The 13,389-nt window shown below is 34.5% G+C and overlaps 1 protein-coding gene across 1 annotated transcript in view; it reads right to left on the bottom strand.

Annotated features, from left to right (window-relative positions):
- LOC108294803 (PARP1 binding protein) overlaps positions 1-13,389 on the bottom strand; it is a 69,846-nt gene that overhangs the window by 24,125 nt on the left and 32,332 nt on the right. The window contains exons 5-6 of the mRNA XM_017516789.2: positions 9,691-9,861; positions 8,395-8,549 (exon numbers count right to left, since the gene is read on the bottom strand). Of these exons, the coding sequence (XP_017372278.1) occupies positions 8,395-8,549; positions 9,691-9,861 (326 nt within the window). The remainder of the gene's footprint in view (positions 1-8,394; positions 8,550-9,690; positions 9,862-13,389) is intronic.

Below are 13,389 nucleotides of genomic sequence, written 5' to 3'. Positions count from 1 at the left end.
CAGCCTTTGGTCTGGTCTGACTACAGACCATGAAGTGAGGCTGCCTGAGCACAAATCACAGCTCTGCCACTTTCAACCTTGGATATGCTATTAAACTTCTCTTTTGTAGTGGCAAAAAGGAAATCATGAAATAAAATTTTCACCCTCACTGCCTTATTGCCAGGTTGTATGTTTTATGAAATGCCAGGTTCCCTAACAAGCACTAGAAATATGATCGTTCACATTTAAATAGCTGGTCCAGATAAAAGAGGGAAGTTAGAAGAAAACTGCAGAGAGACTTAGTGTATGATGACAATGTATTTTCCTGATCATCAGACTCATATCGAGCATTTGTTTAAAACATCAACTTCAGATCCCATCCTACAAAATTACAATCTCCAGAGAAGAGCACTGAATGTTTGCATTGTTTTAGAAATACTGCAGGTGATTCTTATGATTAGGCAAGGGTGAAGAAAAAGTCATGAAAAAATCAGCTCCTTGAGAAAGCAATCATATTTTACTAATCTTCACATTGTCAGTTTGCATTTGACACACAGAAGAGATGATTGATGTATGTTTGTTGAATAAATGAATACTATCATATGCAACAATATAAAGTTTTTAATAGTAAGACAAATGATATATAGTTTACTATTATTCACATGATTATTTGTAATACAAAAGTACTTAGGAGGTGTCTACTTACACAATGGCATACTAGATACCCTGAAAAACATCTTATTGAATAGAGAAAAATCTCCAAGTACCACCCAATCTCTCCCTCAAAAAGGAACCAATCAGAGCTGGTGTGGTAAGTTGAAAGCTGTGCATAGCAAACAAGCAGGATAACATCCAAATGACAAACATCTAGTAGCACTGTGATCAGGATACAAAGCTCTGGTCTAGCAACAAGGTGGAAGAGGACAAGCAAGGACTTTCACGTTCAGTCTGAACCTTCCAAGGAAGAAGAAGCTAGTATGGTTTTTACTAGATTTATTCTATGTACTTTATATTTTTGAAGTTTTTTTCCTTCTATTTAGTAATGATACAGAAATTCAGTTGCACTTCATTTATTGGCCTTGTGTCCAGCAAAACTCTTAAACTCTACTGCCAATTTTAATAATTTGCCTTTAGATTCTTGAGGTTTTCTATATAATTAGCCATTAGCCATATTATCATCAAAAAGGATTTTATTTTTTTGTTATATCTCCTATTTCTTTTTGTCTTACTACATTGAATTGGATATCTGATGCTATGTTGAAAAGAAACAATGACAACAGAAACTCTTGTCTTATTCTTAAGCTGAATGCTAAAACATTTTACCATTAACTCGGTTTTTATAGAAACACTTTTGTCAAGTTAAAGTCCTTATTCTTAATTTATCTTTAAACTGAGGGCTTAGCCCTGTAGAGTGGGTGTTTCCTATTCATCTCCCCACGTTGGCCGGTTCTTGGGCTGTCTAAAAGCTAGCTTCCCTTCTTGACTTGTCTCTCTAGCTTTCCTCCTTCACCTATTTTTGACCTGTATTTTCATTACATTTGCCTACTTACCAATGCATTTAAGAAGCATTTTTGAAATATGCTATCCAACATTATTAATTATTTTCAATGGAAGAAACAAGCTGAGGGCCTAGTCTGCCAAACTTCTGTAATCAGAAGTCTGAGCAGACGCTAGGAATTCTTTCACATATAGAAAGAATTATAGAAGTCCTGAAAAGGACTTCCCTTTTCAGCTGTGAACTACATGAAATGTAGACAAAATGAAAACATAATTAACATTATATGCTTTTCCTGGGAATTAATCTCTAATAGAATAGAGTTTTGGAAAAGATTCAAATGGTTAATAAAATCTGAAAGTGTCTTAGTGCTAATTATAAGAACAAAAATAAATGCTTTAAATGATATTAGGAAAGTCACCTTTGACCTCCTTTTCTTATTCCTTCTACAAGACAAAAATGCTAAATTTTAAAGATGATGTAATTCACTGGCTGAATTGTATTTTAGGAAAAAAATAAGACTTGTATTTTGGAGACTTGCCAAGGTCAACATTTTGAACCCCTGGCAAAATAACCCAAACAGTAGTGCTCTGACTACTCTATTACTATATACTCACTTCTAGAGCCACCATTAGGTTGGCTTCTAGTATCTGCTCAGCAACACAGTGGCTTAATTCAAATTCTTGCTTCTAGAGACTAGAAATTCCAGAAGTTTTAACTAATACATCAGGATATTTATGCTGTTCACTGGCAATACAAAAATGAATAAAATCTTTCTCTTTAAGAGCTCACAAGTGATTATGAGGCAATAAACTACTGAAAGTATAAAGGAGTTTGAGTGAAGAAGTAGAGAGAAGGAGGAGGTATTCAGGAGTGCTTCCCAGAAGATATATTATGGCCATTCTGGATAAACATTGATAGGAGAATTTAGTTGAGAAAGAGGCAAACTGAGCACCTGACTCCTAACTGCATCACACTACTGCCCCGGGGCAGAAAGAGAAACATGAGGCTGCTGAGGAAAAGCACAACTGAATCCCCAAGCTTGTACCAAAATAAAGTAACTGGAAGAGAACACTAAGCAATAATACAGACAAATGATTGGTAATACTTCAATGTAATTACTATCTTCACTTTCCTAAATAAAGTGACTGGTTTTTTTGTACTAAACTGAAGAATTTGATAAATATTTGTTGAAGTAAATTTTACCTTTAAAAATTAAATGTTATTAAAGGTGCCACATAAACTGTATGAAAAGTATTTCTGAAATATGTTTAAATATGAAAAGTTTTAACATTGGGAGATTAGATTAAATAATTTCAATGAGATTTAACACTCTACACATGTATATTTAGTCCAATATACATAGTTATGTGTTGTGTAATGACATTACGGTCAGCAACAGACTACACATATGATGGTGGTTCCATAATATTATAATGGAGCTGAAAAATTCCTATTGCGTAGTGATGTAACATTGTAGCATCATAGCTCTACACATCACTCATGTGTTTGTGGTGATGCTTGTGTAAACAAACCTGCTGTGCTGCCAGTCATATAAAAGTATAGTGCATATAATTATGTATAATACATAACACTTGATCATTATAATAAACAGCTATCTAACTAGTTTATGTATTTGCTCTATCTTTTATCATTATTTTAGAGTGTACTCCTTCTATTTATGAAAAAAAAACCCCACTAACTGTAAAACAGCCTCAGGCAGTTCCTTCAGGAGGTATTCCTGAAGGAGGTGGTATGACTATAGGAGATGACACCTCCAGGGGTGTTATTGCCCCTGAAGATCTTCCAGTGGGACAAGATGTGGAGATGGAAGATAGTGATATTGATAATCCTGTGTTATGTGTATGCTTGTTTCTTAATTTTAAACAAAAAAAATTTAAAAAGAAAAAAAAATAGAAAAAAGCTTATAGAATAAAGATACAGAGAAAAAAATGTGTACAGCTGTACAATGTATTTGTGTTTTAAGCTAAGTGTTATTACAAGAGTCAAAAAGTTTCAAAATTTTTAAAAATTCATAAAGTCAAAAAAATTTTAAAGTTCATAAAGTTACAGCAAGCTAAGTGTAATGTATTCTTCAAGAAAGAAAAATTTGCTTTATAAATTTAGTGTAGCCCAGGTTTATAACGTGTATAAAGTCTACAGTAATTTATAATAATGTTCCAGGCCTTCATATTCACTCACCACTCATCCAGAGCAACTTCAAATGCTGCAGACTCCAATCATGGCAAGTACCATATGCTTATCTATGTTGACTTTTTATAGTGCATTCTGATCAGGACCTTTTCTATGTTTAGATATCCTTAGCCACACACATAACATTGTGTTGCAGTTGCCTACAGCATTTGATACAGTAACAGGCCATACAGGTTTGTAGCCTAGCAACAATAGGCTATGCCATATAGCCTATGTGTGTAGCAGGCCATATCATGCCGGTTTGTGTTAAGTACATGCGATGATGTATGCACAATGATGAAATCGCCTAACAATGCATTTCTTGGAGCATATCCTCATCAAGTGTCACATGACAGTACAATGTAGATGTGCATTAAAAAGTTGTGTGATAAACATGAAATACAGAATTTTCAACTTCTAAACAACAGGAAACTATTCACTTGAAACATCTCATATAAGACATCTTTCAGGTGGAAGTATGCTATGTATTTGATGGTGTCATCTACTGACAAAGTGCAGAAATGCAGCTCCCTACAGCTAAGATGGCCTCATGAAAAATGGGCAGTAGGACAATGAGTGTATGAATCAATTCTTTTTATTTCTTCCCAGTCTGTCTATCCCATCCTTCCTTGGACTCAAAGATTAGTGTAATTCTTCTATTTTATGGCAGATAGTAAAAAGTTTTCTTTAGATACAAGAGCTAAACACATTTTTATCTCTAAGTTTTAAGGTTGAGAGAGATGAGGAAGATAAAGTGGCCAGAGTGGGACGGGCAGGAATTAGAGCGCAATTTTGTGTATCATATTGAGATTCCTGGGGCTTTACCCTGTACCAAATATGGAATCACTGAAAAGTGTTAATTATGGGAGTAACATTTGCTGTTTCAGAAAAATTACTCTGGCAGCATTGAAGATGACAGGATAGGGCAACTCAAGACTGGAGGCAGAATGGACAAGTCAGTGACACGTGAAAACATCCAGTCAAGAAAGGACGAAAGTCTGAAACAGTAAACACTAGAAATAAAATAGTAGCTATAGGAAAACATGAGGAGAAAGAACATCAAAAAACGTGAAGAAGTGACGGATTTTAGTCAGTGAATGCATTTAAGATACACCCTGGAGTCTTGCTTGGAAGCTGATGGGAAACAAGCTTCATCACTTCAGGAGGAGAAGCAGTTTTGCAGAGAAAGATGAAGAGTTAGTTTAGGACCTATGAGTTGCCTGTGAGGCACCACCTTAAAGATAGTTGAGGAAATGTTTCTCAAATTCAGGAAAGAGGTTTGAATTTCACTGAAATATAGATTTAGAAGAATTTGCATATATGTAGATGAAGAGGTAGGTGGAAAATAAGAGAATGACATCTCAGAACTTATAGGAAAAAAGAGTTCCAACAGGAAATGACTAAACTTGAAGACTCAAAAGAAACCAAAGACTATGACAATTAGAAGATCACAAGTGATCACTGGCAGAATAGCTTCAGTAGAGGGAAAAAGTGAAGGAGTATAAATCAGTCAAGTACAGACAATCAAACAAATATTGACTGCTTATTCCAGCAAAAATTGTACTAGGGTTAGGGAATATTAGTGAAGAAAAACAATAAACTCTTATTGAGTTCATTGTCTATTGAGAAATACACATTAAATAATTACAAAAAGGGAAGCAGAAAAAAGGAAAATATTTTCTTTAAGAATCTGAGCTGCAAATGGAAGGAGAAGGAATTGGAAGAAACAGAGAAGGCAGTCTGTTGTCTTTTTCTTATAAGCTTATAGACTGTGGGAAAAGTACTAGTAAAGGGAGAGGTTGAAATTATAAGATAAAATGGATAACCAGTGAAGCAATGTCCCAATGGGTTATCCACTCTCCCACCCACCATGTCTAGTTAACTCCTTCAAGCTCATCCTTCAAAATTAGGATTAACTATAACACTCATCCAGATAAGCATTCCTGACACCCTTATCCCTGGCTCCCAAAACCCAGGTCAATTGCCCTTTCCTTTGTACACCTTCTATTAATATCTATTATAATATATGCATGGGGTATATGTTTTTAGTTTTTAATAATTTTACTTTTTATTTATAAAACAAACCTATACCTACTGCAGAACAAATATAAAAAAACAAATCACCACAAAAAGGATAACAAAAATTGCTCAAGTGGACTATTCAGACACCCAGTTGAAGATATTCACTACTTAGATACTCACTTCCTCAAGACCTTCTCTAGAAGATACTTGCTCATTATAACCACATAGGATATCCAAAATAAATGGCTGCTAAGTTGAAGAATTCTATTCCCTCACCCTAGATGTCTCTAAACAAATGTACTTCTACCCTGTTGACCCCAACCAGAAATTCCTCCAAAAGGCATGTAATTATAACAAATTACATCGGATTGAACATACACATTTATTTCTGCTCTTTTCCAAAACTTTACTAAAATGACAAAAAAGCAAAAAACAAAAAAGTTCAATCTATGAAGAATAAGAGAATGGAGAGGAAACAATAGGTGATGAGAGTAGAGACGTTTCATGAAAGTACAAAAAAATAAAAACAGATGGTTGAGTCATAACTAAGTACCCAGAATACAAAAGCTAAAAGCTAAGTAACTGCTAAGAGAAACATTGGTAAGAAGCAAACTCAGAAATCATCACAAATTGAAGGCAATACCGAAGGCTACAGTAAAGGTGGGGTTGAAAACAGAAAAGCTAGCTGACGGTCTCCATAAGGTACACTTACACCTCCATTCTTCCTCTATTCTGAGCAGTCAGGCTAGTGCTTCCCTCCCACCTCAGCATGGGAAGCAGTACTGCTCTAAAGAAACAAAGCCAGAGAAGCTCCAGACTCAGGGGCAGCAGAACTAATAACAAAGGAATTGAGTAAGTCAACATACGGAACTGTGGAACTCAGCATCAACCAGGACCTATCTCAAATCCCACAATATTGCTAGCCAGATTCACAGCTTTCAGAGATTAAAAGATCCCACTGTGGAAATTTTTGGGAAAGTCTCAAAGAAAAGACCTAAAGTTACTGACATTTGGAGAGTAAGTACCCAACAAAAGAGCCAACTGGGCATCATGCTATAATTAAGCCCACTATACAGAGCTACTAATCAGCTCTATAGAGCTTCACTCTTAAATATGAAAGGACAGTTCAGAATCACCATATATTGTGGGAACACCTCTACCATGAAAGAGAGCAAAACAAGTAAAAAACAGAAAAGCATCCAATCTAGATAAAACGAAGATCATTCAGGAAGCAGATAACAATATTTTTACATTAAATATAAATAACCTTAGAGAAATGAAACGACATAAAATCATACGCAAGCAAAGTGAGACTAACATAAAAATATTTGCTTACCATTTACTTTTTTCTGAGAAAGCTATTTGTACAAAATAAGGGGTTTATCAGTTACAAATAAAGTCATAAGAGCCAGGAAACAGGCAGAGACAGAAAATTCACAAGGTGATGATGAGGGTTTATGGTTGCCACTCTGACACAGGCCTAACAAGCAAAAGCAAAGATTGGATAAAGACAACAGGAGACTCTCTAAAAGGAATATCTCCAAGGAGAAAAAAAACTGACAGATGACTGTAGTGTCACTTGACTTTAACAAAATATATCTATATTGCCTTATAAAAATATTTTTAAAAATTAAGTATTTGATATCTCAATAGAAATGGCCCCCAAATATATTATCTGAAAGTTCAGAAGATGTCACTGATTTTGTCTATAAGTTATTTTCAAAACTCTCTTCCAAATTTACTTCTTTGTAATGAATATACGTGTGAGAAGATAGAATGCAATTCAGAATAAAACCCTGAAAAAAATCCTTCTTAGCATCTTAGAATGGAATGAAGTTTCATGGAACAAGATATAGTCATTAAGAGATTGGATGCCAGGGTCAGAACTGACTGAGTTCAGATCCCTACACTGCTACTTAATATAACCTAGGTCAAGTCACCTGATCCCAGTGCTTTAGTTTCTTCACCTCTAAATTAGGGATAGTAATAATATCTATCAAGTAAGATTATTGTAATGATCCAATGATAAGCCAAGTAAAGAACTTAGCGCAATGTCAGACACATAACAAGTGTTCAATAAATATCAGCTATTTTGATTATGTTTATTTATGTTATAGGATACCAACCAATTGACAGTGATCCACCATAATTGCTAGCATATACAATCCACTTCTGCCCTCCAAACTTACTCACTATTCAATACACTAATATTATAAATGGGAGTCTATCAGATTTTAAAAATCTCTTATCTCCAATATCATATAAAAACAAATCCCAAATGAACCAAAGATTTGCACATAAGAAAATGAAAAATAACAGAAAATAGAATAGAGATTTCATATCTCTGTCGATTTTCTTACTCATTCTTGATACGTTTCCTTTATTGCTAAATAAAAAATATACAGAAATTATCTATTTGAACATTTCCAGTCCTCAAAAATCTATTTCTTTCAGAAAAATATAAAAGGCAATCAAATCAAATTTAGTATGGTCGTGACTTTTGACTTCAGCAAAAACTCAGAATCATAGGTAGAAATTTAGGGGGTTAGGTCATGTGATTATAATTCAGTCATCAAGATTTTGTTTTTTCTCCCCACCGTTTGGTCTGATGCTTGGTCATTTCAATATCCCTTATTTCTACCGACTCTGTAAAGTTTTAAAGATAGGTTAATAAGAGAGATTCATAATATATGAAAATTCATTACCTTGGGTTTGGTATTTCTCCAAGAATCTCATCTAATTTGTCAATGAAACTAATAAAATTAGACAATCCCTTTACATGTGTCCTTAAAGGATCTGATGGTGGTGGTGCATATCCTTTCCCTCCAAGCTCTATTGTTCTAATAAATGATGTGGCCACCTATAATTTAAAACAAATGGTTTAGTTATGTCCAGTGATAATTAAGTTAAAACTATAATTTACTTCATAAAGCTAAGTACATCTATATAATTCTGGGTATATAGTTAAAATGAAGCACATTTTATGACTCATGAAACACTCTGAATCAGAAGCAAATAACCAAAGAAACAAATACCATGCAGAATTCATACCAGCAAGTGCGGTGGCAATGACACTCAGCTGCAGATCGAGACTGAGGAGCTGAGTTAGAGGACAAATTAAGAGCTAAAGTATACATTAATTAGAATGTATTACTGACTACAAATAACTCATTATGAATACATTTTAACACAGATTGACTACTGGCTATTGAAATTGTTATATGGAACAGGAATTTTTAGTCTCAACTGATCTGCTGTGTTAAACAGGTGAATTGGTTGGGCAATTTAATACTTCTAAGCCTCAGCCTCTCTGTTTGTAAAATAAAAATATAGACTAGATAATCATTAAGTTCCACCCAGCTTTCGCATCCTAGGATCATGTATAGTTCAAAAGACTTGTCGTTACAATGATAAAAATACATATGTGATAGCTGTACATAAGAGTATTTCAATCAAAGATGAAATATTCTAAGGCACTATTTTCCAAAGTACATTCTAAGAAAGACAAATCCTGTGAAATGTCAATTATTTAGGGGAAAGTTCCACAGTCAGATAAATTAGGAAACAACAGATTAAATAACAAGCTTAATTTGCTACAAGCAGATTTCTTTATGGCAGGACTTCTCAGAGCTCTTGATAAACAATCATGGATTATGTATAACCAATAAGGGTAAATACTACTTCTAAACATTTTGCCCTTAGGAAAATTTATTCAAAGAACATTGAACAGAAAAATTTTGACATTGAAAAGATTTATTCACAGAGAATTTATCAGGGCTAGCACTATATAGAACATACGAGGAACCACTGCTTTAGAGAAATTCTCCTTCACCAAACTTGAAGGATATGGTAAAAAAATGGAAATACCATGGATTTTCGAATACAGAGGTAGAACATATATTAACCACTTAAAAGTTGTTTCATCCTAGTTGCAAGGATATTAGGGTACATGGATCCACTGTGCAAGGAGTCTTAATCTTGAACATGTCACACATCCATACCAAAAACATAGACATTTGTTTCTCTCGAGCAGCATGTTTCAAATCAGTGAAGGCTTCTCTTCCTAGTCCTCTATCAGGAATATTGAGAATATGAGCCACAGCCAGGTCATTCTTTGAATTCACTAGCAGGTTTAAATATGAAAAGATAATTATCCTTGCTAGCCGTTGCACCTGTACAATAAAATATTCAGTTAATTTCTTTATTGCAGTTGTTCTAAATCCATTATCTTTTTCATATGCAGTAAAAATGTGTATAATCATTCAATCACAATATCTCATTTAACTCTTTAGAAAAAGGGAACTGCCATATAAAAACAGGTTGGACAATCAATAAGCTCCATCTCTCCCCAATTTCATGGCTGGCCACCAGATTTGGCAGGCAGCGGAGAGACCTACAAAAAGCCAGCTAAAAAAAAAGCAGCAAAGGAAGCCACAAGAACAGATTACCAGCAGTTGTATACCAACATAGAACAGAGACAGAGTATAAAGTTGGAATTCAGGCAAGTCAGTTGCCTACTAGCACAAAAATACAATATTTCTCAGAAGAACATAAAGGAATCCAGAGTTGTTACCAAATATTACCTATAATATCCAGTTTTTATCCAAAAATCAACAAAAAAGAAAATGTGACCCCCTACTCAGGGTAAAAAGTAGTGACAATAGAAATTGTCACCAAGTAGACCTAGATGCTGCATTTAGGAGAAAAACATCAAAGCAGTTACTACAAATTATGTTCAAGAAATTAAAAGGAAATATGTTCAATGAATTAAAAGAATATCTGTTATCAACAAATTATCAGAAGGAATGTCAACAGAAAAGTGGACCAAATAAATTCTGAAAATGAAAAGTACAATAAACGAAACAAAATTTGCTTGATGGGTTGGTTCAACAGAAACTTGGAGAGAGTAGAAGAAACTATTAGTGAACTTACAGACAAAACAATAGATATTACCAAATCTGGAAAATAAAGGAGAACAATAACAAAAAAAGATGAAAGAACAAAAGAGGTCTGTGAGACAATTTAAGAGATCAAACATACATGTAATTGGAATCCCTGAAGAGGAGTGAAAAGGGTAGAAAAAATATATCAATAAATTTTGTTCCAAAGCATCCCAAGTTTAGTAGAAAACATTCATTTATAGATCCAATAAGCTATTTAAGTAAGAAAACCAAACAAAACTTGTACAAACTCTTGACAACCAAAGGTAAGAGAAAATCTTGAGTGCAGCCAGAACAAAATGACACATTACCTACAGAGGAATAATAATAAGGTTAACAAATCATTCAGAAGTATGTAGGCCAGAAGATACTGGAACAGTATATTAAACATGCTGAGGAACAATCTAAATTACTATACAATTACAATAATTCAGATAGACTAGTATTTGTGAAAGACTACTCAGCTCAGTGGAACAGAATAGAGTGCAGAAATACACTGACACAAGTATAGCAACCTGATTTTTTACAAATGTGCCAAAGGAACAATAAAGAAAAGACAGTCTTTTCAATAATTGGTGTTGCAGCAATTGGTCATCCATATGCAAAACACATAAACTTCAACTTAAACTTCACATCTTTTAAAAAGTAAAGTCAAAAGTGGATCATAAGTCTTAAAATGTACAATATAAACTATAAAACTTTTTAAAAGAAAACATAGTAGAAAATCTTCATGACCTCGAATAAGTAAGGCAAAGAGATCCTACACAGGACACCAGAAGCAAAAAACTGATAAGTTGGATTTTTTTTTTTTTTTTCTGTTTGAAACAGGGTCTTGCTGTCAGGTTGGAGTGCAGTGACACAATTAGGGCACACTGCAACCTCAACTTCCGAGGCTCAAGTGATCCTCCTCCCTCAGTCACCCTAGTAGCTGGGATTACAGGCATGTGCCACCACACCCAGCTAACGTTTTTTTATTTTTTGTAGAGACAAGGTCCCACTACCGTATGTTGCTCAGGATGGTGTCAAACTCCTGGTTCCAGTGATCTTCCCGCCTTGACCTCTGAAAGTGCTGGGAATACAGATGTGAGCCACCATGACCAGCTCAAAATTAAATTCCTTGCATGGAATTTTATTCCTGTTTTTGCCTTCTCAACTACTTCCACCACCCCACCTTCAGCTCTAGAACCCTGTTTGTTTTTAATTCTTAAATGTTGTTCCCAAACTGTTCACTTGAAATCATCTTCTTGCCTATTCCCTCAGGTAACAGAATCACAAATTCTAAACTCAATTCACTCTCAAAACATAGGAAATTCAAAAATCCTTCAGTAATTTCGGTCATAACTGATGTCCCAGGGATTTATCATCTGTAAATGCTAAGAAAATATTTGCCTTATTAAAACTAAAACTTCACATATTCAGTCCACTCACATTTCAAATTTTTGAAGGAGAAAATAAACTTAAAAAGGCAGCAATAAAAAACTGCAAATCCTCAGCAAGCCTCTTGGACAATTATTAAGCATGTACATCTTAAAAGAAATTCTAAAGATAATATATTTTGACTATTTAAATTTCCATGTAAAAGACAATTATTAAAATGTAGGAGGCAATCAGGGTCAATTTAAAAGAAAAACTTCACTGGACAAGAAAGAGTTGCCTTAAATATGGACTTGAGATAGGATGTAAGCAAAATTAATTAAAAGAAAACAAAGTTTAAAGATTAACCACGATTTTTTCTTGCGTATTAAATATACTAGCTAAATGTCACCTTTTCAGAGATGCTCCCTGATTCCCCAATCCAAAATAGACATTCATGTATTCTTTTTCCTGCCATCTTGTAATAACTGCATATCACCCTATTCTCTGCATAGTTGTTAACACTTCCTGATACTTTTCTTTTCAGTATGTTTTTATAGAGATGAGATTTCATTACGTTGCCCTGGCCTCAAGTGATCCTCCTGCTTTGACCTCCCAAAGTGCTGGGATTACAGGTATGAGCCACTGTGCCCAGCCACTTTCAGATATGTTTCTTAATCCTCCTATTACTTTATGAGTTCCACGGGACCAAATAATATGTCCTTAGATCCTAACAGAATGATTCGCATTATAGCAGGTAATCAATCTATTTTTGTCAATAGGTTCTCAATGAGTTTTGTTCAATGATGATGAAAGAAAAATGAATACATGAATTTGGCGTTTTAAAAATTTCAAAACTAAAAATCTATTAATAAAAACTTACCTGAGGCCAGGTATGGTGGCTCACACATGTAATCCCAGCACAGGGAGGCCAAGGCAGGTGGATCACTTGAGCCAAGAGGTCAAGACCAGCCTGGCCAACACAGCGAAACCCCAACTCTACTAAAAAATACAAAAAAATTAGCTGGACGTGATGGCACACATCTGTAATCCTGGCTACTTGGAAGGCTGTGGCACAAGAATCATTTGGACCTGGGAAGTGGAGGTTGCAATGAGTCAAAACAGTGCCACTGCAGTCTAGCCTAGGCAACAGAATGAGACAGTCTTCAAAGAAAAAACAGCTTACCTGGGATAAAATAAATGCTTATATTTTTTATTACAGTACCTTACAAAGAGAGGTATTCTAAGACACAATCAAATAAAAATAAGCTTTAAGATTTGTCCTAAAATTTTATAAAATAAGGTATAATAGTTTTCTGCTTATATTCCTTTTTTTTTCTTTTTTTTCAGATGGAGTTTCACTCTTGTTGCCCAGGCTGGAATGCAATGGTGTGATCTCGCTCACTG

This window comes from Cebus imitator, unplaced genomic scaffold (assembly GCF_001604975.1).
Source record: "Cebus imitator isolate Cc_AM_T3 unplaced genomic scaffold, Cebus_imitator-1.0 Scaffold18, whole genome shotgun sequence".
Lineage (NCBI taxonomy): Eukaryota > Metazoa > Chordata > Mammalia > Primates > Cebidae > Cebus > Cebus imitator.
The sequence above is the reverse complement of the archived record's forward strand: the minus strand, read 5'-3'. Positions and strand labels throughout refer to the sequence as shown.